Here is a 26,235-nt window from a genome sequence, read left to right as displayed (position 1 = left end):
GATTAAAGGGTTAAATTTACTTTATTCTCCTAAAGTTTTAAAGGTTTTTCAATTCGAATCTCAATGTTTAAAAATTGACAATGTACCCCCTAATGTTTCAAAAATTTTCAATTCAGACATTTCATTACTAATTTCTATTAAATTAGATAGAAATCTATAAAATTACGTAATTACCCTCAATACTTTTTTATTTTTTTTAAATTTTTTATTTCCGTTCAATTAATAAAGATGGTAAGTAGAAAATTATCTTCAAACCTTATGTTTGTAAAATATTTAGGTTTTTGTTTTTTTAAGAATAACAAATAGAAAAGATCTAGATTCCCTCTATGAACCTAACAAATTAAAAAACCCTCGTATGTGAAGAACTAAAAAACGGTGCGTTTTGGTTTCGGAAAGAGAGCCATGTCACAACGGTTCACGTGGCATTTACTCAGTCGGAAAATAAGAAATTGCTCTGAAGTGTTTCCCGCACAGCGCCGCCGTCCCAGAACAAGTGTTTCTGTTTCTGAAGCTCTTCTCTTCTGAACTCCCAGCATTCCCACGGTTCATGGACGCTCTTACGGGATCCTCGAAGAGGAGGTCGGCAGAGGACCCGCCGGGAGACACTCTGCTTCCGCAGAAACGGCACCAGAGAGATAACGATTCGCCGCTCGCCGTTGGCGAAGAGCTTCTGGCCTGCTTGCACGACGTGTCGCACCCGGAGGGCTATGTTGCTCCTCCTCCTCGCTCTCCCTCCTCTTCGGCGCCGCCGCCGCCTGCCAAAGTCTTCGAATTCACCCTCGACCCTTTCCAGTCCGAAGCCATCAAGTGCCTCGAAAGCGGCGAGTCCGTCATGGTATAGTTTTCTTACATACGCACACACTGCCTCCACAAATTTCATTCATTGATTTGTTATTCCTTTATTTGTTATTTATTTATTTAGCTTTAGAATAGCTCAAACTTTAGTTTAGTGAACAATCCGGAACTTGTCGATGCCTATTCTGCTATTTGTTTTGATGAAAAGAGAGAATGGAGGGAACGGGAAGAGAACAGTGGAATAGGCGTATGTGAGAATGGAAGAGAGGGGAGAGGAAAAGAGAAAAAAGAAGATGAAGTATAGAGAATGTTCCAGAGGTTTTTATCTTGTACGTGAAAATAGTCCAACTTTGATGATACTATAGACAATGTTTTAGCTTTAAGTCGCTCAAGGGTTACAACCACCTTAAAGGAAGAAATACGAGATGTACATTGGTTTTTTGCCTTTTGAATCTAGAAACGACTGGTTTATTCAATTCGGGTTATTGGAATGGGGATAAATTTCAGTTGTAGGATTATGAATGTAGTACTGGAATGGCTTCAAGAGGTTTGTGATTGATTCCAGGAGAGAGAGGTGTGAGTACACTGTAATCTCTTCCAAGGGTGCAGGGTTTTGGTAGATGTTAGGGTGGTGGCCCGGTGGGTTGGATTTCTGCTAGTGGACATGACTCGGGTTGGTGATGTGGAAGAGTAAACATCTAGTGGTCTGCATTTGTAGGACTGCCAAATTAGGAAATTTCGATCAAATTCTGAAATAATCTCTTGGAACTTCTGGAAGTTGGTCTAATCTATAATTATTGAACTACTTTCTGATGTAAAGGATTGGATAATAAGTTGGAGTGTGGCTTTGAAGTTCATTTAATCTAGACCAATTATGGATTTTTCAAACCTTTGCTGAAGTTAGAGAATTTGGAAAAGGAGTAGGACTGAAAACATTCACCAATGAATTTGCTGTGATAAACTGATTGTTTAGGCAATTCTCTCTTCTCATTGGTCTAAGATTTATAGTGGCATGAGTTGCTAACAGAAACTTTTTCTTTCCCAGTGACTTCATATTTCCATGCATTTTCAGGTGTCGGCCCATACTTCAGCTGGGAAAACTGTTGTGGCATTGTATGCTATTGCTATGTCATTGCAAAATAAGCAACGGGTCATATACACTTCTCCAATCAAAGCGCTCAGCAACCAAAAATATAGGGAGTTCAAAGAAGAGTTTTCAGATGTTGGCTTGATGACCGGTGATGTGACTATTGAGCCCAATGCTTCTTGCTTGGTAGGTATTTTGGTTAATTTCACTTTTTGTTGTACTTTTTGAGCATCAAAAGTTCTGTATTTTTGGAATGTTAAGTTGCAATTCAATTTCAGGTGATGACTACAGAAATATGGCGTAGTATGCAGTACAAAGGATCAGAGATTACACGGGAGGTTGCTTGGATTATTTTTGATGAGGTGCATTACATGCGTGACCGGGAAAGAGGTGTAGTGTGGGAAGAGAGCATTGTAATGGCACCAAAAAACTCTAGATTCGTATTCCTCTCAGCAACTGTGCCTAATGCAAAGGAATTTGCTGATTGGGTTGCAAAGGTGATTTTCTCTTGATTGACTATGGCTGCCTTCTCATGAGAGGCAATTGGAGATGCTTATTAGTCCTCTCAGCATCATTGCACTCAGAAGATGATTAATGATTAATGATGCTTGTTACCATTCTCAGGATCATTGTGCTCTAGGGATTGAACAATATGAGTATCCTCTTTGTAAGTCTAAGAGGAACAGAAAGAATAATTAAAAGTATAAGTTAGAGTAACGTGGGTTGAGAGTCATATATAGTCATCATAGGATTTTATTTGGCAGTTATACTTAGGATGACCCATTGAATATTGTGCTCTGGTAGTTTTCATATGCTGGCCAGAAATTAGCCTTGCAGAAGCTGGTTTCCCTTTTTTGTTTGGCTATGTGAATCCTCTGTGCCCATTTTGATGTGGTTGTTATGAACTACAAGCCAAGGGACAGTGTTAGGCAGACAGTTTCTATGGGGTGTAGGCTCCTGAGCTCTTACCTTCTTCTCTTTGCCTAGAGCTTAAGGTGCAAGTTAAACGTACATGGTGTGCAACCAGCAACTAAAAATATGCTACAGAAGATAACAAATGGATGTAGTCATAATTTTAACCCTATTCATAATGTTAAGACTTGAAGACATGATGACCATGATGCTTTTGTTCTACTTGGGGTGATACGAGAAAGAGAAATTTGATTCTTTATTATATTGTGTATATGTGAGTGAATGGATGACATCATACTTCAAGTGTTGCATTTTATTAGTTTATATTATTTATGGCAGCTACTGAATCACCAACATTTTTTTTTTTCATATGACACTAGCATTTTGAAGCACTTTACTTAACTTTTCAGTGGAAAAACATGCTGACTTAGTTTGTTGATATAAATGCAGGTTCACCAGCAACCCTGTCACATTGTTTATACTGATTATAGGCCAACACCACTTCAGCATTATATTTTCCCTTCGGGAGGTGATGGTCTATACTTGGTAGTGGATGAAAAAGGAAAATTTCGCGAGGATAGTTTTCAGAAAGCTTTAAATGCACTTGTTCCTGCTAGTGAGGGTGACAAGAAAAAGGAGAATGGGAAGTGGCAAAAGGGTTTGTCTTTGGGCAGAGTTGGTGAAGATAGTGACATCTTCAAGATGGTAAAAATGATCATTCAGCGTCAATATGATCCTGTCATACTTTTCAGCTTTAGCAAAAGGGAATGTGAATTTCTTGCGATGCAGGTAATGTTTCATTTCGTGTAAATTATGCTTTATTATAGAGAGGGAGCATGCTCCTTATTTGTTATATGTTTCAAGGTGTTAACTATTGTTAGCTAGATCAACTTGTTTTATTTTATTTCTTACAAGTATATTTTATGGAAAAATAACTTGGAATTAGTTTTGCATTCCTAGAGCCATTTGCTGTGATGTGAAATACTTTTAAATACATAGATTCATTTCGTTTGCAATTTTAAGTCTTTTAAGTGACCCATACTGAATCACTTTCGAATGTTCTCATCAGAACATTGTTACTCGTGTCAAATCTATTTTGGATGGTATTATTAAGAAGATAGAGCATTGTTTGGCTGGTTGGCAAAGGATGTACCTGTGTAAGGGTGTAACAGGCTGGGAACAATCCTGAGAACTGTGTCCTAAGGGTCATGTCCTATTACCTTAACCTGTGAGTCTCTAGAATCTTATAACCTTTGCTCTGATACCATAATTGTAACACCCCTTTCCGTAGGAAGACAATATTATGCATTTCTTAATTAGAAAAATGAGGATATAAGAATTCCATAAACTTTTTTTTTTTGATAAGTAAGTAGTTGACTTTATTAAAAGCGTAGGCGCCCCGGAGTACACTGGAAGTATACAAGGAGGATCACCTAACTAGAAAGGGAAAAACGTACAAGGAAATCATTATAGCTAATCGAAACCGGAAAAACAAACGCTACAGTCCAAAGATACAGAGTATGAAAACAATAGGATAAAAAGTCCTCGAAAGACCTCTCCACATCCTCGAAGCACCTATTATTTCTCTCTCTCCATAAACACCAAAAAAAGCAAGTAGGCACCATCTTCCAGACTGTAGCACTCCCCCCCCTTCCTGCAGACCACCAACAAGCTAGCAACTCGAAAACCCGACCAGGCATCACCCATGATAACCCAAAACGGCCAAAAAAGGCACTCCACAAAGCAGACGCCACCTCACAATGAATAAGAAGGTGATCCACCGTCTCCTCACTCTTCTTACACATCCAACATCTGTTTACCACAATCACATTTCTCTTTCTGAGGTTATCTAAGGTCAGAATCTTCCCCCAAGCCGCCGACCACGCAAAAAAAGCTGCCCTTGGAGGAGCTTGTGTCCGCCACACACTCTTCCAGGGGAACCTCCTCCCTTCCGAGCATGCCAAGGATAGAAAGAGAGACTTGACCTTGAAAGTACCTCTTTTGGAAGGGTTCCACCATAATCTATCTTCCGACCCTCTTCTCACTCCTGTAGAATGTAACACCTGGAAAAAAGAGGCAAAGGCCTCCACCTCCCAATCATGAGCCGCCCTCAAGAAACTCACGTTCCACTGGTTGGATCCCCTTAGCATTTCCACGTTATCCGCAACTGAGGCCTCCTTTGCACAAGCAATACTATAAAGGATCGGAAAAGCTATCTTGAGAGCTGAATCTCCACACCACCAATCATGCCAAAAGCTAATCCTAGACAATAAATAAAAACAATAGTTACCAAACAATAAACTAAAAATTAAAGAAATAGTTACCAAACAATAAATAAAAATATAAAATAGCAAACAACAGCATAAAAATTAACCTAGGAGGTCTAGGGTGCTACAAAGAGTGGGAGGATTAATTTGATAAAGAGCTCTTCATCTAATCTGCCTACTAATTTGAAGTCTCTTTTTCTCCTGCCCTGTTGGTATTGCCAATGGCATAGAGAAGTTCCAATGGGACTTCTTGTGGCGTGTTATTGGTAAATAGTTCAAATTTTACCTAGTAAGCTTGTATAAGGTCTACTTTTTGATCTCTAAGGGGGGCTCAAGGTTTGGAATTCACTTATGTTCAACCAAGCTCTTTTGGGGAAGTGGTTATGATGCTATGTGCATGAGAGAGAGAGAGAGACAGAGAGAGAGAGAGGTTTTGTGAAGGGTGCTAGTGGATTTTATATATGACAGCTTGTGAGATTAGTGGTGTTCTAATGGTGTTCATGGGTTGTATGGGGTGGGTCTATGAAAAAAAATACCAAGAGAGGCTAGGGGAGTTTTTTAGTCATACTAGATTTAAGGTGGGTGACGACTCCAAGATTAGATTTCAGCAATGAAGTTTGGTGTGGTATCAGACCTTCTAGGTAGCTTTTCCGGAGTTATTCAGTATTACTTGCTATAAGGATGCTTCCGTTGTAGACCATTTGGAGTTTTCTAGTGACTCATCGGTGGAACATTAATTTTATCAGAGCGGCATAAGATTGGGAAGTGGATTTCCTTACCTCATTCTTTAATCTGTTGTACTCCTTCAGATTGAGAGGGGTGGTGGTGAAGACAAGCTTTATTGGGCTCCCCCTCTTGGAAGGTTGTTCGATGTTAGATCGTTCTATAATGTCTTAATTCCCCATGATAGTACTCTTTTCTCTTGGAGGAGTATTTGGTGGAATAAGGTTCCCTTGAGAGTGACATTCTTTATTTGGTCGGCTGCATTAGGAAAGATCTTCACTATAGAATATTAAGAAAGCGACATATCGTAGTGGTAGATTGGTGTTGCATGTGTAAAATAAGTGGGTAATCCGTTGATCACCTCTTACTCCACTTAGATTGCTATTGCCTTATGGAACACTATCTTCAGTCTTTTTGGGTTAGATTGGGTGATGACTAGACGAGTGGCGGGCCTCTTAGCTTGCTGGAGAGGCAGTTTGGTAGTCTTCCTAATGCAACAGTCTCGAAGATGGTTCCGTCCTACTTAACGTGGTGTATCTAGAGAGAAAGAAATGATCCAAGTTTTGAAGATTGTTTCAAGAGGATGATTGTGGAATTAAAGGCTTTTTCTTCAATACCCTTTACCATTAGACGATTGCCTATGGTTGATTTCATTTTTCTAGCTTTCTTGATTTTCTTTTTGTGGTTTGGCATTTTTGTTGTATACTTATTGTGTACTTGGGTTGCACCTTCACCCTTCTTAATGAATTTGAATTACTTATATAGAAAAAAAGACTGTCTTATATACATTGGGCATCACGCATCATGATGTTGCATACTGCTAGATCCATGTGAATATTATCTTGATCTATTGCATCTGTAATGGAATATTGATCTCCGAACTTATTTATTTTTATCATACTTTGGTTCTTTATCTTTCTACTATGCATGCATCACATATCTTTTGCAAATATGGTCATGTGAACTAGAGTTTGGTTCTCTTTTGTTGTTATAGATGGCAAAATTGGATCTGAATGGGGATGATGAGAAAGCAAACATAGAAACTATCTTCTGGAGTGCTATGGATATTCTTTCAGATGATGATAAGAAGTTACCTCAGGTAAGTTCTTTTTCTGTTTCGGTTAAGTATGTCAGTTTGTATTTGTGTGCTTGTGAGCTTATATGCTTGGTTTTAGAAGATGTAACCTGAAACACGAACGCTTAAATGTCACTTCAGGTTGAGTGCTGGTAGAATTGGCAACTTCTTAGTGATATGTTTTTTAACTTATTTTACTTCAGTTTTTTCAATCCACATGCTCTCTCTCTCTCTCTCTCATGCGCGCACACATGAAATATCCCCTTGTTTATATAGTGGCCATGTATCAGATGCTTTGCTATTTCATGGTAAAGAAGTGGAGTTTTGAGAATATTGTAATGCAATGAGACCTTACAATGTTTCTAGCAAAGGCACAAGTGGAAAAAAAATTCGAAGACTCATTGGTTGGGTTTGGATGAAGGTGGCTACTTGTTAGAAAATGGCTTATCTAAATTTAACAATACAATCAGATTTGAGTGACATGATGTGCCCCTTCTATAATATGTAATGAGGTGGAGCATTTGTTTTAGAACTTTGTTGTCTATCAATTTGCCATCGTTATTGCCAGAACAGGTAAGGATTTATGAGGTGTTACATATATATCAAAAAACCCCAAATGGCTTTGCACCTTTCAGAAGGGAACATGGAACACCTGCTCTATTTGGATTAAAACAAAGAAGAAAAGATTCAGATAATCCTATTTGGAATTGGAATATTATGATGATCAATTTCAATTATTACTGATAGGAGTCTCGCCAAATTTGATTTTATTTGATTTTTTTAAAAAAGAAGTTTGAACTCAGTCCCCTGTTCTTTTTTCTTTCATTTTTTTTCTAAAAAAGAAAACCGGCGAGTTGCCAACACTTCAGGTGGGTCTTAAAACCATGACCTCACCCATCCCATTCTTGTAGGAAAGGAAGTGGGCTTTGAGCTAGAGCTCATTGGCTTGCTGTACCTTTTTCACTTGATTTATTACTTCCCTACATCTTATTCTAAAAAGTTGTCATTGTTCTATTTGATTAGTTTTTGTGATGAAAGGGGATACTTCTGTGAAATTCTGTTCAAAGGGAGATTGAATGTACCAAGAATCTGGTTTACTGCGGTTCAGTGGTACACTGGTACCAAGTATCATTGCATTATTTATTATGTTTTCCAGTGATTGCATCTTTTGCCGTACATCGGTTGAGCTCATGGACTCAGCTTTTATGTCTAGTTTTTATGCTAATATGTTCATGCATATAGCTTTTATTGTTTTAAATTAGTTATCAAGTTTTTTAATTTTTTTTTTTTTACACAGGTTTCAAATATTTTACCTCTCTTGAAACGTGGAGTAGGCGTGCATCATTCTGGCTTGCTTCCCATTTTGAAGGAAGTTATTGAGATACTATTTCAAGAAGGACTAATTAAGGTTGGGAGCAAATTATATTTTGATTATAATTCTGCTATGCATATCTTTTGGGACTTAATGAGTTACTAAAGCATTTTTGTGCTATTCACCTTAGAGTCCTGACCATAATTTGTGCTATTTGTTATATCCAAAAATGCAAAACACTCTCGAATTGCAAAGACTTGTGTTTTTGGTAAACATTTGCTCGAGTCTAGTCACTGCTGCTCCCTTTGTAAGGAGCCACCCCTTTTCCCAAAGTTACTGGGCTGTGAGCAACATTATTTCAAGTTTTGATCATGCACCATGCTTTTGGTCCTCCTGAACATTGTGCCTGTTTTTTCCTTTCTTTTCCAATTTGGTGCTACTAGATTGGTACAAAGACTAATAAGGAGTTATCTTTATTTGGTTTTTTGCCTCATCTTTTTGGAGGGTAAATGATGACTCCCTTAGGAACATCTTTTTTTGTTTTCCTGGCCAAGTGAAATTTCATTAAAAGCGGAAAGAAAAATACAAATGGAAGGGGTGGGCACCCTAATAAAGACCCCAATACAAATATTACATTGCAAAATACAACCTAACAATATTTGAGAATGGGTCAAACAAATGGACCACCTAATAGATTCTTTGCGCACAGTCTGAAAAAGAGGCTGTTGGAGCAGTCATTAAAGCAGTCTAGTGGATGGGCTATCTGGAGAGACGCCTACTGCAATTGAAAGGGAGCTTAGAAGCCTCAACATGGAGAATAGTACTAATAATGACTAGACTAGAGCTGTCGAAGAGGAGCAATACTGTTCGGTGAGGGAAGTGCCTGGCAGAGGATGCTTAAAGGACATCGCAACTGGAACTGCGTATGGGTCGGGGTCTCCATATGCAAAAGGGGTGCATCGATTAAGGAGATCTAGAGTAAGAGGTGGAGGAAAGCCAAAGATCTGCCCCAGGAAATAGAAAAAGGTGTCGGCACATGTAGCCCACGTGCACTGTGGCGGTGTGTGGGTTGCACACGCAATGGAGGGGTGCATTGGTGGAAAGAGTGGAGGCTAGCAACATTGATGGGTGGAGGGATTTGTGGTAGATTTGGCTCCTAATATGTAGACTATAGGTGAGGAAAAGAAAGAAAAAAGAAGAAAAGAAGAAAAAGAAGAAATGGGGATGGTGTGGATTTGTGGAGGTGATGCGTTACTTGCTAGCTCTGTCTTCCCTTGTGTACCAAGCACCTCTGGCAACCGTTGTACCCCTAACAGAGTTTCATGATGTTCTAGTGGATTGTTCTTTCACTCTATTTGTAGCCAGCAATGATGGTTCGTCTATATAACACTTTGCTCCCATATGATCTAATGTGTGTCTTCCATAACTTTCTTGAGCATGAGATATTTTGAGAAGAGCCTCAATGCCACTTTTATCACTCTCATCCCAAAGAAGATTGGGCAATTGGAAGTAGAGGATTTCAGACCTATTAGCATGATGGGGAGTGTATATAAAATAATCGTGAAAGTACTTGCTAATAGAATAAAACAAGTGTTAGGAACACTCATATCAAACAATCAAAATTCTTGACTCAGTTCTTATAACTAATGAGTGTCTAGATAACAAGTTGAAGTCAGGAATTCTTGGTGTTATTTGCAAGCTGGACTTGAAAAAAGCTTATGATCATGTCAACTGGGAGTTCCTCTCCAATCTCTCTGGCCGTTTTGGGTTTGGTACTAAATGGTGGAAATGTATATTTTCTTGTATCTCCACGACCTGCTTTGCGACGTCCCACATCGCCTGGGTATGGAGATGGAGATGTGCTTATATGTATACTTACACCCTTCATGACAACAACGTGTTTTAAAGCTGTGATGGTCATGATCCTATTAGAACTCTGTAGTTAAGCGAGCTTATGCGAGAGTAGTACCAGGATGGATGATCTCCTAGGAAGTTTGGTTTGGGGGAACCAAAAGCGGACAATATTGTATGTCAATGGGGTGGGGTGTTATAAATGGAATTAGAGCCATTGCTTAGCCTGAAATGGGGGAGCGTGCATAAGCCCATGGGGTCGCTAGCGAGCACTCATTGGGACGCCAAGAATGGGCTAATTCCATGAGGGTTGCCAGTGAGGACGCTGGGTCCCAAGAGGGTGATTGTGAGGTCCCAAATTGCCTGTGTACGGAAATGGAGATGTGCTTATATGTATAATTACTCCCTTAATGACAATAACGCGTTTTAAAGCTGTAAGAGTCATGATCCCATCAGAACTTCACAGTTAAGCGAACTTATGCGAGATTAGTACTAGGATGGGTGACCTCCTAGGAAGTTTTGTTTGGAGGAGCCAAAAGCGGACAATATTATGTGTCAATGAGGTGGGGTATTACATGCTTATCTATCTTGATTAATGGTAGTCTGCACAGTTTCTTTAGTGGTTATTAGGGCATCGGAACCCCCTCTTCCCTCTCTAGAGCTATGCTTATCATGATTCCCGGTAGACATCCAAAATGTTGTCCCTCTAGAAATATCTCACTTTTTGTTTGCAGATGATATGCTTATTATATGTAATGCATATTGTGATCAAAACACATTGTCTTGTGTTTTGAGCCCTATTATGGCTTGAAGGTTAACCTTGGGAAATTTGAATTAGTTGCAGTAGGGGAAGTTCCACATCAAGAAGAGGTGGTCAATGACTTCTATCCATTGGAATCCGAGTTTCATTAGGTAAGCACAAGATTGTGAGCTGAAATCTCTCAACTCTATCCTTAATTTGTTATATTCCTCAAAAACCCATCCAGTGGAGGCGGATAGAACAATGTGGACCCCAACTAGTAATCATGCCTTCAATGTGAAAAGCTATTATAAAACTTCACATATTGGAGATCCTTCTCCGTTTCCTGGAAAAGTGTTTGGAAGGTTAAGGCCCCGCCTCACATTACTTTCTTCTTATGGACGTCAACTTTGGGTAGAATCCTTACAGTTGATAATTTTGAAAGGTGGGGTTTCCCTCTTGTAAATTGGTATTGCCTATGTAAAAAGAATGAGGAGACTATAAATCACCTTCCCGAGTTCACTAGTAATCTTAGGCACTTGGTTCTGAATTTATTCGGGGTTTCGTGGGCTATGTCTAGCAAATTAGCAATATCCTAGAGTTGCTTCATTGTTGGAAGATCCAAGGTGAAAACATCTTAAAAAGGCCATTTGGAAAGTTATTTATGCTTTCTTAATGTGGAGCATTTGGAGAGAAAGAATTCAGTGTCTCTTTGAGGACCATGAGTCTAACGCGTTGTGTTTAGGTTTTTTTTTTTGAGATTTCTCTTGGATTATTCTATAGTTTATGTTCCTAATTTCTCATCTTCAAATCTATTAATTGTTTACTTTATAGATTGCAGTAGCCTTTAGGGTGTTTAACTCTCTTGTATACTTTTGTAAGAGGGTTTTTCTTCTTTAGGGGGGGGGTGGTGGGGTGGGGTGGGGTGCAGAGCTTTCCCCTCCCTCCCCTCGTTTTAATTCATTGGGTAAAGAGAGGCCCCTCCCTGAGATGTCGTGAAACTCCACAAAGGGAGAGGGAAGACTCCACGGGGGAGCGAGGGGCTTTGATATAGATGACGACTGCCAGGATGGGGGGGAGGGGGGAGGGAGGAGACATAGCATTCCCATCCTTCCTTGTCAGCGCTCGGTGGGAGAAGGCCTTTGAGCATGGGAGAGGGAAAGTGCTTACATGAGTGAGTGGTTATTATGGCGCTTCAACTTTTGACTCTTGAAGAAACTAATTGACCTTTGTTTTTGTTTTATGGTTTTCCTTTTTCATTCTTTAACATAACTTTTGGGGTTTTTGATAAATGATGTTATTTTTTTCTTCTCTATTTTTACTCAATTTCTGGAATTACTAAGGCTCATCTTTTAGGGGAAAATTTCTTTAGGTTCTCTATTTTTATACTTTTGTTTAATATATCTGTTATTCATTTGAAGTACCACAAAGATTGATGCATTCTCCTTCAGTGTTTGTTTGCCACAGAGACCTTCAGCATAGGTTTGAATATGCCTGCAAAAACTGTGGTATTTTCAAATGTCCGTAAATTTGATGGGGATAAGTTCAGATGGATATCGAGTGGAGAGTATATACAGATGAGTGGGCGTGCTGGTCGTCGAGGTATTGATAAACGTGGAATATGCATCCTTATGGTAGATGAGAAACTGGAACCTTCTACTGCTAAAATGATGCTTAAAGGAAATGCTGATTGTTTGAACAGGTATGCACGGTGTTCTTCAGGTGTTCTAAAGAAGTCTTATCTATGTGACATCAGAACCCAACAATGAGCTAGTATTTAGATCTAGGCATTTTTTTTTTTTTTTTGATAAGTAATTCAATATCATTAAAAAGTGCATAGGGGCTGCATCCCTAGTACACAAGAAATATAAAAGACTTAATCAAGAGGAAAAAATGAACAGAAGTGCAAAAAAATCTGCAAAACTAGAAACAAAGCGAACTATGATGTGCTGATATCCAATTATATAAAGTCTTGAACATGATCTTTCGCAGCTCTAGCACCGAAGTCAGACATCATCAAAGTTCTGAGCATTCAGCTCTCTCAAAAGGCACCACGTTAAACACAATGGAACCAACCTCCAAACTATCATAATATTACAACGCCCTCCCTGACCTCCCAAACTCACCATCAAATCGGTCACTTGTCTAGGCATAACCCAATTAACACCAACACAGATTAAGAATAGAGCTTCATAACTCGCTTGCAACACCACTCCACCACAACATTCCTCTTTCTCAAATTATCCAGACTTAATATTTTTCCTAAAGCCATTGTCCACACAAAAAACACCACTCCACCAAGCAAATCAAATGACGTGAGATATTTCGCAATGGAGGGTTTAATTATAGAAAACTTGCATTTCGGTTATTTGGTAAATAAATTGTTCTTATAGTGATTTTCTCTTTTTGTTTCACATAGAAACCCTAGTGTGAGTTCCTGAGGAACCTCAGGTTTGATGCTTATCTTCTCCTTCTTGTTCTTATTTTTCCATGTACTTCCCAACCAATTTTCAATCAAATTACAACATACCCAGATCTCAATTCGTTTGGTCTTTTCCTAAAATCAAAGTCATTAAAACCTAAAACCAAATATTGATTAAATAAGCTCCCAACAAACCCGAAAAGCCAAAATATTGCTTTTGTGTTTCTGTCGACAGTCCAGAACAACAACCCAACATCTTGTTTCACCTCCAAGCCAAATCCTTTTCCTTACTCTGTTAGAAACCCTAAATTCCATCACTTCTAGCAATCTTTCCCCCCCCCCCCCCCCCCCCCCCATACATCTATAGTCTAGCTCTCCCAATGCCAAAGAACCCCGGTGCTTGAGAAAATTTCAGCAACCCTAGATTTTGTTTCCAACCGCTTTTAGCCTTCAAGGTTCAAGCTTTATAAGCCCAAATCTACTTTTCGAGCCTTTGGAACTATTCCTTCTTATTTTCTTCAGTGGCTGCGCCTGCTTTGCACAGGGGGTGGGGCATCTACAACCCTGCCACAGGTGGGCTGGCTCCACCCCCTATTGGCACAGGGTGGCTAGGGTTGTCTCCGCTCCTGTGCCTTTTTTTCTTTTTCTTTTTTCTCTTTTCTGTTTTTTTAAAAAATAGAATAGGGATAGTTGGACCTATTTGAAAAGGGTTCAAATTGGAGATTTAATTAATAAAATTGGAAATCCAATGAGTTAATTGATAGAAACCCAAACCACAAGGGGTTATCTTAATATTGTTTCTTTATTTATTATATTGTTGGCATTCAATTCTGAATTTTGTTTCCCGTCTATGCCTCCTGAAGTTAGGAATTATATAGTTTGATGGTAACTTGAGTGATCAAGAAATCAAAAAGCTTTCCTCCATTTCCCCCATCTGACCTTATGTGTTGGTCCTTTATACATTACAATTCTAGGTGCCTCTTGGGCTTAGTCTTTTTTTTTTTTGGTTGCATAACGTGTGTGTACGTGTGACTTTTGAAGAGTTTTGTTGAAAGCATAAAATCGACGCCCAAAATTAAAACAATAAGCTTTAATTGGAATTACTCGAAACTCAGGAGTCTAAAGCCCAAAATAATTCTGAGGTAACTCAGAAGTGCCTATGCTTATAATATGAAGTGCGTCCGTCATGCATAGCCTGAATAAATTTGACTGGAAGTGGATTTCAAGTCATATTTGTGGTTGCAATTGACCATAAAGATGTATATATTGAACAATTTTAAAACCAGAATTGGTGGATGCGAAGTACTAAAAACAAAGGAGAAATGAGGAAAGGAATTAAATATTAGTGTTGCAGTTATACTTTTGATTATAAATCTCATTTCATTTTGTCGGATTGCTTTTGCTGACTAACTTTCCTTGCATTGCAGTGCCTTCCATTTAAGTTACAACATGATTTTGAATCAAATGCGCTGTGAAGATGGCGATCCTGAGAATTTGCTCCGTAATTCATTCTATCAGTTCCAAGCCGACCGTGCCATTCCTAGTTTTGAGGTTAGTTAACATTGACTGAGGACCGATTTCAATTGGTCTTCTTCTTTGCAAAAGATGCTTGTTATTCATTTAGATTATGGACTGGTTCTGATAATATAAGAATCAATTCATAATTTATCACTTTCGTAAAGATTCATGTTTGGTGAGCAACTTCGCATATAAAGTTTTGATTTTTCAAATTCTTTTTAACCGTTGGGGGGCTAAATAATTCTAAGATGAGATAGTTGTACAGGAATTCACTTATAAAATACAAGGAATTTGCTTATAAAATAGAAAAATCTTTATCTAGACGTTATTTTTAGAAACAGGAAATTAATCTAATTACTGATACTGATTAATCCAAGAAAGAGAGAGAGAACTAAAAACTCACCCTTATTAATGTTTTATTTGCAGAAACAAATAAAGGATCTTGAAGAAGAGAGGGGTTCAATTATAATTGAAGAAGAAGATAGTTTGAAGAATTATTATGATCTGCTACAACAGTACAAGAGCTTGAAGAAGGATGTTCGTGATATTGTATTTTCTCCAAAGTATTGCTTACCTTTCCTTCAGGCTGGAAGGCTTGTGTGTATTCAATGCACTAGGACAGAAGAAGTTTCCCCATCTTTCTCTATCGAGGACCAGGTCACATGGGGAGTGATAGTAAATTTTCAAAGAGTGAAAAGTGTATCTGAAGGTGAGAACTGTCAATAGTTTCACATTAAACATCCTCATTTCCCTTCTAATTCAAGTTCATGAATTGTTAAATAATCAATGTGTGATACAGATGATTCAAGTAGAAAGCCTGAAGACGCAGACTACACAGTGGATGTTCTTACAAGATGCGTAGTGGGCAAGGATGGAATTGTCAAGAAAACCATTAAGATTGTTCAATTGAAAGAGCCTGGAGAACCGCTTGTTGTTTCTATCCCCATCTCTCAGGCAAAGTCCCTTTTTCTATTCTGTTGTCTAAATTCTTTAAATTGATTTATTTTCTCCTCTGTCCACTATTTCAACTGGTCTTGGTATTTTCAGAGAGATGGATTTGCTGAGCAATAATATTCTACTTTGATGCCATTTTATATTTTATAACTTGCTTCACTTCCATGGATCATCACTCATTTAAGAATTTGTTGGCTGTCTGATATCATGAACAGATCATTAATTTAAGTAGTAATCGGATGGTCATACCAAAGGATCTTTTGCCTTTGGAAATTCGAGAAAACACATTGAAGAAGGTTTCTGAAGGACTTTCTAGATTTCCTGAAAAAGGGTCACACCTTCTAAATCCAGAAGAAGACTTCAAGGTATATAACTCTAAATTCATTTTTCAGTCACAGACACATTTATATATTTTATGAGTTTCTACCCTGATATATTATTTCCAGATCCAAAGTAACTCGTACAAAAAAGCAGCTCGTAGAATAGAGGCTCTAGAGAGCCTTTTTGACAAGCATGAAGTTGCTAAATCTCCCCTTATTGAGCAAAAGCTCAAAGCTTTTCACATGAAGCAACAATTGACAGCCAAGATCAAGTTGCTTAAGAAGACAATACGATCTTCCACTACGTTGGCTTTTAAAGATGAATTCAAGGCAAGAAAAAGGGTTCTTCGGAGGCTAGGGTAACGGAGCTCTTCTTTATCACTTGGCTTTACTTCTTGCTTCCACACCTTTTATTCCAATTTGTTAGCTGCTTGATTTATAAACTTTATGACGTGACATCAGTTCTGGTAACAGGAGTTCCCACCTAAACTCTTTTTTTTTTTTTTTCCAGATATTCTGGTGGTATTATGTTCTTTTGTTTTGTAATTTTACTTTTTGAACCATAAACAATATAAAAAAACAGCATCTTCCTGGAAATATATTTATTAGGGTCTCTTTCGTTTCCGGTAGATTGTGTAATAGCCCATTCATGATGTTCACTGCCAAGGCCACCATTTTTCTGCCCAAATTTTAATTATTGTGTTTACGATGTGTGTTTTTGGTTGTTGTTTTTATATTTTTAATATTTTCCTGTAAGCCATGGGGTGGATTTATTATTTAGATTTTGACAGAATATCATTCTTTTACTAAGTTTACCATATGATTATTTATTATTTTTATATATTTTTTATTCTGCTTCCTTAGAACTCTGCACTAGTTAGGCTCTCAGCTTTCTTGAGGCTTGTGTCATGGTGAGGCAGGTAATAAAATCTTTGGAGGTTGTTTGTGTATTTGGGACAAATATTGCCTGCTGGAACACTACTAGGATTTAATTCTCCAATAACAGTCTGAGTTCACTTCTCATGTGTCATGCATACCAAGTTTTTGATTGATACACACTTCACCTCCAAGGGTTTGCCCATAAAGATGGAGCCACCCATCAGTTTGGAAGTAGGCATAAACATACTTGTCCTTTTAACTAAAGGGGTATTGTTACTTATCCAACCAATTCAGCAGCAAGTTACATATTCACTGGTAGGCATCCCAAGGCCAATTTGTGATGGTAAAATTACATTTGGCCATTCTTAGTCCTTCAAATTTAACACTTTATTCCTATAGTTTCTAAACAGACGGGTTGAGCTGGCATGTCATCCTCAATGTTCTACACCTTCCTGTTTCTTAATTAGTTTCTTTTTGGTATGCAGTTTATTTTAAGTTTGAAGTTCGGATTGGTGTTTTGGAATGTGTAATTGGTATTTAGAAAATGAGGATTTATGACTTGGTGTTTGAGGGAAGAACCAAGTACCCATATCTCTGGTGCATTTCTTCCTTCTGCAATAGTTACCGCAAGAGTCAGCCACCAACTCAGTGCAGGTCAAATGATCTACAGCTGGTGAAGGGTTATAGTTGATGAAAAAGACGGTTAAGACTTATAGATCATGTGCCACATGATTGATCTATAAATCATGCAACTGTCTTGTGTTGCACTTTTGTCAAACCTGTAGCCATTTCAATCTTGACCACGGGGATCGTGAAACTCTATGTTTTATGAAGCAAACAATCCCTAATTACTTTAAAACTTGAACTTTGAGTGTTATATGTATGACTTATTTTTAGATCTTCAATCAACTAAAAATTTGCAACCACGATGGGCATGGAGGAACTAAAATTCAAAATCAAGGGTGAAAAGTGAATCCCACTTCATTATCAAGGGTGGTAATAATAGCTAGTTTTATATTTCATTAACATGCATAATTCACTCTCGTTCTACTACTTATTTGACTTTGTTTCATACTTCCCTTTCTATTTGATTAATTTTGTGTTTTGTTGTTATGTTATGTTATATTATATTAGTGTTTATGTATTAACTGTGGTCTTTTTATCTAATAATTATGTCAAGCGTAATTAAATGTCTTTGTATGACTCACTTATTCTAATCAATAATTTTGGTTAGTTATATGCGATCATTGTTTATATATTGCCATTTATTTATTTTTCTGTTATTGAGTAATTCATCCTTTGATTTCAATTTGAAGTTTTGGACTTAAGTGGTAATTTAACATTGTATTAAAATAAGTAGTCTTAAGTGAGTTTGAATCTTATTTTTTCACTTTATAACCTCCAACTTTACTTAAAGTGAGGGCAGTGTTGGACCCACAAATAAGGTTGGAGAATATTGGAAGGGGTTTGAGGTGGAAGATGGCTCCAAAATTAGATTCTGGCATGATCTTTCAAATGAGGATCTGGTGGGGAAGACAAGTTGTGGTGGGTCCCTGCCAAAAAATGGCTTTTTGGCGTTAAATCCTTCTACAGTGTCATGTGTTGAAGAGTCCGTGGGACCATCTCCTCCTTCATTGTGAGGTTGTTTGTTGTTAGAAATAAAAAGGATAGATGCACAAGCAATAGTCTTCTCTTTACAACTGAACACATTCTGCATTATTTCTAACATGTGTGCCATTGGAAATGTTTTCTTCAATCGCTTTGGGTTGTCTTGGGTTATGCCTAGACAAGTAGTCGATTTGTATGCTTGTTGGTAGACTGTCGGCAGCTCTCGGAGTAGTGCTGTGTGGAAGATTGTGCCTTCGTACCTTTTGTGGTGTCTTTGATGGGGGATATTATGAAGGTGTTTAGAGACTTTCATGCAGGAGGTCTGTTCGAAAAGAGCCTCAATGCGTCTTTTATTTCGCTTATTCCGAAGGTTCCCGGCACCATCAATCTCAAGGACTTCCGGCCGATTAGTCTTGTGGGAGGTATCTATAAAATCATAGCCAAGGTATTAGCAAATAGATTGAAGGTTGTTTTGGATAAGATTATTTCTCAGTCGCAAAGTGCTTTTGTTAAGGGTAGGCAAATTCTAGATCTTATTCTGATTTCCAATGAATGCCTCGATAGTCGGTTGAGATCGGGGGAGCCAGGGATCATTTGCAAAATGGATTTGGAAAAAGCTTATGACCATGTGAATTGGGATTTCTTATTATATATGTTGAGGAGGTGTGGTTTTGGGGGGATTTGGTGCTCTTGGATTGAACATTGCATTTCTTCGGTGCGATTCTCAATCCTAGTCAATGGATCTCCTAATGGTATTGTTAGCAGTTCCAGGGGTTTGAGACAAGGGGACCCCTTATCTCCTCTATTATTTGTTTTTGTGATGGAAGCCTTGAGCAGGATGATTTCAGCGGCAGTGAATGGGGGGCTGCTTGATGGCTTCAAGGTCGGTAACATTGTGGTTTCTCACCTTCTGTTTTCTGATGATACTTTGCTTTTTTGCAATGCTATGCCCTCCCAAGTCCGTTATTTGCGGAGTCTATTTCTATTATTTGAAGCTGCTTCCCGTCTGAAGGTCAACTTGGCTAAGTCGATGTTAATTCCAGTGGGGAATGAGGAACAAGTGGGCATGTTAGCAGGCATTCTAGGGTGTGGGGTTGCAACTCTGCCTATCAAATACCTTGGTATGCCGTTGGGGGCTCCTCATAAGGCGAAGCATATTTGGGTTGAAGTGAACGAAAAGATAGAACGTCGGTTGGCCGGATGGAAAAGGTTGTACTTGTCGAAGGGTGGCAGGGTCACGCTTATCAAGAGCACTTTTGCTAACTCGCCTACTTATTATCTATCTCTCTTCCCTATTCCGGTTAGTGTTGCCAAGCGCATAAAGAAGCTACAACGTAATTTCTTATGGGGTGGGCTAGGCAAAGAGTTCAAATACCATCTGGTGAAGTAGTCAAAGGTGTGCACGCCAATTAAGGAAGGCGGATTGGGGATTAGAAACCTAGTGGTCTTCAATCACTCACTGCTAGGAAAATGGTTGTGGCGTTACGGTTCGGAAAGAGATGCTTGGTGGAGGGTTGTGGTGGATGCGAAGTTTGGAAGCTTATGGGGAGGGTGGTGCTCTTTGGAGTGTGGAGGCACTTTTGGGGTAGGGTTATGGAAGAATATTAGGAAGGAATGGGATACTTTCCAAGGCTTCACGCGTTTTGAGGTGGGAGAAGGGACTAGGGTTCGATTCTGGCATGATGTGTGGCGTGGAGATACGGCTCTTAAGACAGCTTTCCCTGGTCTTTTCAGTATTGCATGTGCGAAGGATGTTTATGTTGCAACCCTTTTGGAGGTGAGGGGTGGCTATAATCAGTGGAATGTTAGTTTTTCTAGAGGGGCTCATGATTGGGAGGTGGATGTTTTTGCCTTTTTTTTCCAGCTGCTGCATTCGGCTCGAGTGAGACGAGGGTGTGAAGATAAGTTGTGGTAGATCCCCTCCAAAAGAGGCCAGTTCAAGGTCAGACTTCTTTATGCGTCCTTGGTTGGTTCTGAAAGGAGGTGCTTCCCTTGGAAGAGTGTGTGGCGTACAAATGCCTCGCCGAGGGCTAGTTTTTTTGTGTCGTCGGCAGCTTTGAACAAAATTCTGACCCTAGATAATCTAAAGAAGCGGCATGTGATTGTGATAAACAGGTGTTAGTTGTGTAAGAGGGATGAGGAGACGGTGGACCACCTTCTTCTTCATTGTGAGGTGGCCTATGCTTTGTGGAGCGCTTTTTTTGGGCGGTTTGGGTTGTCTTAGGTGATGCCGAGACGGGTTTCTGATTTGCTCGCTTGTTGGTGGACTTCGGGAAGGAGGGGGAGTGCTGCGGTTTGGAAGATGGTGCCTTCTTGTTTCTTTTGGTGCCTTTGGAATGAGAGAAATAATAGGTGTTTTGAGGATATGGAAGGATCTTTGGAAGACTTATTATCTTATTGTTTCCACATTTTGTATCTTTGGACTGTAGCGTATGTCTTCCCAGTGTCAATTAACTATGATGATTTCCTTGTTCGCTTTTCTCTATCTAGTTGGGTGATCCTATTGTATACTCCCGGTGTACTTTGGGGCGCCTTTACGCTTTCAATAAAACTGGCTATTACTTATAAAAAAAAAAATAAAAAAAAAGTTTTGAAGGCCGTGAAAGGACTTTGGATGAAATTAAGAGCTTGTTTGAGATTACCTTAAGGAGATTAAGAAATACTTTTAGTACCTAAAAAACTATAGTAATCAAAAAAAGGTCTGTTTGGTAAAAACAAAAACTCTAAAAATGCTTCTCTGGCTTCTTTCCTCTAAAAATGGCCAAAACGCACTTTTGCTGATTAATCATCATGATTTTCTTGTTCTTTTTGCCCATGCTAGTTAGCTAGCTTATCTTGTATACTTTCTATGTACATGGAGGTGTTTTACGCTTTTAATGATATCTTGATTATTTATAAAAAAAAAGGAATAAAGTCCATATACTCTCCTCAAACTACCACTCAATTAACAATGTCTACCCTAAACTTTCAATTGCAACAATATCATCATCAAAGTACCAAAAATTGTCGTTGTCCCCCCTAATGACGAAAATACCCTCAACAAAATTAAAATCAAAAATCAAAACTAAAACTAAAAAAAAAAAAAAAATCGTTTTTGTTAAAGAAAATATTTATTTATTTATTTTATTATTATTATTATTATTTTGATAAATAAAGATATATATATCAAAGGCGCAGAGGGGCGCAACCCTAGTACACCGAGAGTATACAAGAGAGCAACTAAGAAGAAGAAAAAAAATAAGAAAACATAAAAAGAAAATCTTGGAAGCTGATCACTATAGGCGCAAGCCAACCAGCAGTCCAAGTGAAGAGGGTGTACAAGAAAAAAATGCATAAGGTCCTCTAAATTCCTAGCCAAGTCTTCAAAACTTCTTGCATTTCTCTCGTTCCAAATGCACCACATGAGGCAGAGAGGAACCATCTTCCACACAACAGCGCTGCTAGTTTACCAAGAATCGAACATCTCCTTAACGTTACCCGGCATAACCCAACACAAGCCAAACCGAATGAAAATGGCATTCCATAAGGTGCGCGCCACCCCACAGTGTAGAAAGAGATGGTCAAGAGACTCCCCATCTGATTCACACATGCAACAACGATTTATCACCACAATACCTCTCTTCCGAACATTGTCCAAAGTAAGAATCTTTCCAAGCGCGGCCGTCCCAGCGAAAAAAAGCCACTTTCGAAGGAGCTTTAGTGCGCTAAATACTTTTCCAAGGGAAATGAGTGAGGTCTTTAGATGCAAGGATCCTATAATAAGATCTTACTTCGAAATTGCCTTTCCGAGAAGAGATCCAACTTATTCTATCCTCCCCTTCCCCGCCAATTGGGTGCGAATACAATAGCGAATAAAAAGAGGCCAAAACCTCCACTTCCCAATCATGTACCCTGCGAGTGAAGGAAACACTCCACTGAACAGAGCCATTTGAGCATTCCCTATTGTCTACAATCGACGCATCCTTATTAGTGGCAATACTGAAAAGTCCAGGAAAAACCTCCTTGAGACGCATGTCACCGCACCAGATATCCTCCCAAAACCTGATATTGAACCCAAGACCTGGGACAAATCTAATGTGGCCTTGGAACGACCTCCACCCCCTACAGATGTGCTTCCATAACCCTACCCCATGTGATCCTTTGGGAACCCTGGAGCACCAACCACCCCAAACCGCACCATACTTTGCCACCAGGATCTTTCTCCTCCAAGCCTCTTTCTCATGAGCAAATCTCCACAACCATTTTCCCAATAAAGCTTGATTCATCAAACGCATATTCCGAATGCCTAAACCTCCCTCAGTGATCGGAGAACAAACCTTATCCCAACTGACCAGATGAAACTTAAACTCTTCATCAATCCCACCCCTTAAGAAATCACGTTGAATCTTCTCAATGCGCTTCGCCACTGATGCCGGAATAGGAAACAGAGACAGAAAGTAGGTGGGAAGATTGGATAAGGTGCTCTTTATGAGAGTGATCCTCCCCCCCTTAGTTAAATACAATCGTTTCCAAGAGGCCAGCCTTCTGACATATTTCTCCAACACATCCTCCCAAATGGTCTCGACCTTGAACGAGGCCCCCAGGGGGAGACCCAAATACTTTAACGGCGTAGTAGCTGTACCACATCCCAAAATACCAGCCAGCATGTCCGCATTGTCCATAGTGCCTACAGGGACCAGAACGGATTTGGCCAAGTTCACCTTTAACCCAGAGACAGCTTCAAAGCAAACAAGTAAGGCACCAATATTTCTTACTTGAGTAGGGTCTGCCCTATAAAAAACCAGAGTATCATCAGCAAAGAGGAGGTGAGAGACGATAACCTCATCCGCTTCTCTAGCCCCCACAGAAAACCCAGAAATGAGACCCCTATCTATCGAGGCCTCAATCAACTTGCTGAAGGCCTCCATGACCAAAACAAACAGGAATGGAGAAAGAGGGTCGCCTTGCCTCACTCCACGTGAACTATCAAAGAATCCGGAAGGAGATCCATTAATCAAGACCGAGAATCTCACAGACGAAATGAAATGCTCAATCCAGGAACACCATTTCTCTCCAAAACCGCACCTTCTTAGTAGATAAAGATGGAACTTCCAATTCATATGATCATAGGCCTTTTCCATGTCCAATTTGCACAATAAGCCGGGTTCCCCTAATCTGATACGACTATCCAGACACTCATTGGCGATGAGAACTGAATCCAGGATTTGCCTGCCTTTAACAAAAGCATTCTGGGGTTTAGAGATAACCCTATTCATTACTCTCTTCATTCTATTAGCCAAGACCTTGGCAATAATCTTGTATGTCCCTCCCATAAGGCTAATCGGACGAAAATCCTTAATAACATTAGCTCCATGAGACTTCGGAATAAGAGAGATGAAAGTGGCATTTAGACTTTTTATTATTATTATTATTATTTGAATTATAGGTGTGACAAAAATTTAGGGTCATTTTTGTCTTTTTGCTGGCCTTGGGGGGGACATTATCAATGTTTTGATAGTTTGGAAGAAACATTGTCGCAATTGAAAGTTTGGGGGAATATTATCAATTGAGTAGTAGTTTGAAGGAGGTATGTGTACTTTTTCTTAAAAAAAATTTACATGCCTTCTGTGAACATTCCTCATCTTTCTCTTTGCAAGGCTTAGCAGGGTATATTAGTGGTCCAACAATACTGTGTTAAGCATATAGTCTGTTCTTGTTATCCTTTGCCCCCCCCCCCCCCACACACACACACACACACACACACACACTTTATATATATATATAACTGACATTGTTAACACTCCACTTTGAGCTGCTTCTTTTCCCTATCTTTTCTTTCGATGTACTGGCATTTTGCAACACAAGGTCTTTGTGACTTTTAGTTGCACTCTCCTACTATTTAGATTGATGATGAATGGAGATCTCTCTCTTGAATCTTTTTCTCTTATCCCAACAAAATGATGTCCATGATATAAGGCTTTTGCCATTTCATCTTAGGTTTCACCTGTGTTTTTGGCTAACCATTGATATTAGTACGTCTAAAATAATGGCATGATATCTTAAGGAAATTATGTAGTTCTCTCTCTCTCTCTCTCTCTCTCTCTCTCTCTCTCTCTTCTCGCTGTCTGTATGTTTATGTGTGCATGTATATATATACATACATATTTATGTATTGTTGTTCTTTATTATTTCCTTCACTTTTGCTATTACCTTAAAATTGTTTGTCAGTAAGCTTAGTAGTTATTGTTTATTCTTATATTTACAATTGTTTTGGACAAGATAATGATGGAAGCTTATTGAGATTTTCAAAGATCTACTTTTCCATCTTCTCATCATCCTTTTTGTTAACATGCTGTACTACAATGATTAGAGTGGATTTAATTGCAGATATGTCACAAATGATGATGTTGTGGAGTTGAAGGGGAGAGTTGCTTGTGAAATCAGTAGTGCAGATGAGTTGACCCTAACAGAGCTAATGTTCAATGGGGTTTTAAAGGAGATAACGGTGGAACAGATGGTTTCTCTCCTTTCTTGTTTTGTCTGGCAGGAGAAACTTCAAAATGCTACGAAGCCTAGGGAAGAACTTGACTTGCTCTTTGCGCAACTACAAGATACAGCTCGAAAGGTCGCCAAAGTTCAGCTTGAGTGCAAGGTAATAATGGATGTTCTTGCTATTTTTCATTGTTCTAAGTTTAAGCTAAACTTTAACAATATAATATAATTATCACATTTGAAGGAATTTGGAACTCAAATTAGGCTTCTTTATTTTTGGGGGAGAGAATTTAACGCTTTATTCCTTGGTTAAAAGCTAAGCACATTCTCAGAATTGTTTAGGAAATGGGCGACTAACTGAAATGAAGTTCGTCTAGTGATTGTTGAGCCATACTTTTTGACGCTACAAAATGCGATTAGAACCCATCAACTTACGCGATAAAGGATCTGATTTGTGTCCTACTATATTGATGTCTATTTCAACCTCCTAGAGCCCAATGGCATCTCCTCCCTCGTAATTAGTAGTCTTTTGAGATTCATTGTTAAAACCACCCTACTTCTAAGTAATCTAAAAAGCATAAGAGATGTCAATTTGATTAAGCTGTCTGTATGTGCACTGTTTCTACAGGAATTCTGAGCACATTTGAGATGCTCTTTTATAGACCTTTTCATCCAATTAATACATCAAAAACTGAACAAAATGTTTGTTTTTCGAATCTTTGTATATCTCAGGTCCAAATTGATGTTGAGAACTTTGTGAATTCATTCCGGCCTGATATCATGGAAGCTGTGTATGCTTGGGCGAAAGGATCGAAATTCTATGAGATAATGGAAATCACACAGGTTTTTGAGGGCAGCTTGATCAGGGCAATTCGTAGACTGGAGGAAGTTCTTCAGCAGCTCATACAAGCAGCACAATCTATTGGGGAAACAGAGCTTGAGTCAAAATTTGAAGAGGCTGTTTCGAAGATCAAGCGAGATATTGTGTTTGCAGCGTCTCTGTACTTGTAGTAGTTTTTTACCTGGAGAACAAATTTTTGTATTATTTTTATTTTATGATGCTGCCTGAGAAGGATGTTAGAAGTATAGGAAGATCTCTCTGTAGCGAGAGAGAAGCAAAGGCGATGATTAGTGGCAATTTTGGATGAACTTTTAAAAAAAGCCATATTTCTTTTTCTTTCTACTTTTTATCATTTTTTCTTTCTTCTTTTTTTTTTCTAGGAAATAGTAGGCTACTCCAAAGGAAGATGTAATATATACAAAATGTAATTTATAAGAAAATGCTAGAGTGATTTTTGGATC

General features: G+C 38.8%; 1 protein-coding gene across 1 annotated transcript; it reads left to right on the top strand.

Annotated features, from left to right (window-relative positions):
* Positions 1–441: 441 nt before the first annotated feature.
* Positions 442–26,235, top strand: MTR4 (RNA helicase, ATP-dependent, SK12/DOB1 protein). The gene is made up of 14 exons (XM_088513854.1): positions 442–835; positions 1,868–2,068; positions 2,161–2,379; positions 3,245–3,583; positions 6,779–6,883; positions 8,157–8,267; positions 12,213–12,463; positions 14,611–14,734; positions 15,128–15,410; positions 15,501–15,655; positions 15,871–16,020; positions 16,102–16,334; positions 24,829–25,093; positions 25,666–26,235. Exons 1-14 carry the CDS (start codon positions 548–550, stop codon positions 25,942–25,944), a joined length of 3,003 nt encoding a protein of 1,000 aa, XP_088369980.1. The 5' UTR covers positions 442–547; the 3' UTR covers positions 25,945–26,235.

This window comes from Corylus avellana, chromosome 2, assembly GCF_965113065.1.
Source record: "Corylus avellana chromosome 2, dhCorAvel1.hap1.2, whole genome shotgun sequence".
Lineage (NCBI taxonomy): Eukaryota > Viridiplantae > Streptophyta > Magnoliopsida > Fagales > Betulaceae > Corylus > Corylus avellana.
Note: the sequence above shows the minus strand (reverse complement) of the source record. Positions and strands in the feature narration are given on the sequence as shown.

Excerpts from the sequence above, each read along its gene's own strand:
- MTR4 (XM_088513854.1), top strand. The coding sequence starts at position 548 with ATGGACGCTCTTACGGGATCCTCGAAGAGGAGGTCGGCAGAGGACCCG. Across the intron at positions 3,584-6,778 it reads GTGAATTTCTTGCGATGCAG|ATGGCAAAATTGGATCTGAA; the intron begins GTAATGTTTCAT and ends TTGTTGTTATAG. Across the intron at positions 6,884-8,156 it reads ATGATAAGAAGTTACCTCAG|GTTTCAAATATTTTACCTCT; the intron begins GTAAGTTCTTTT and ends TTTTTTACACAG.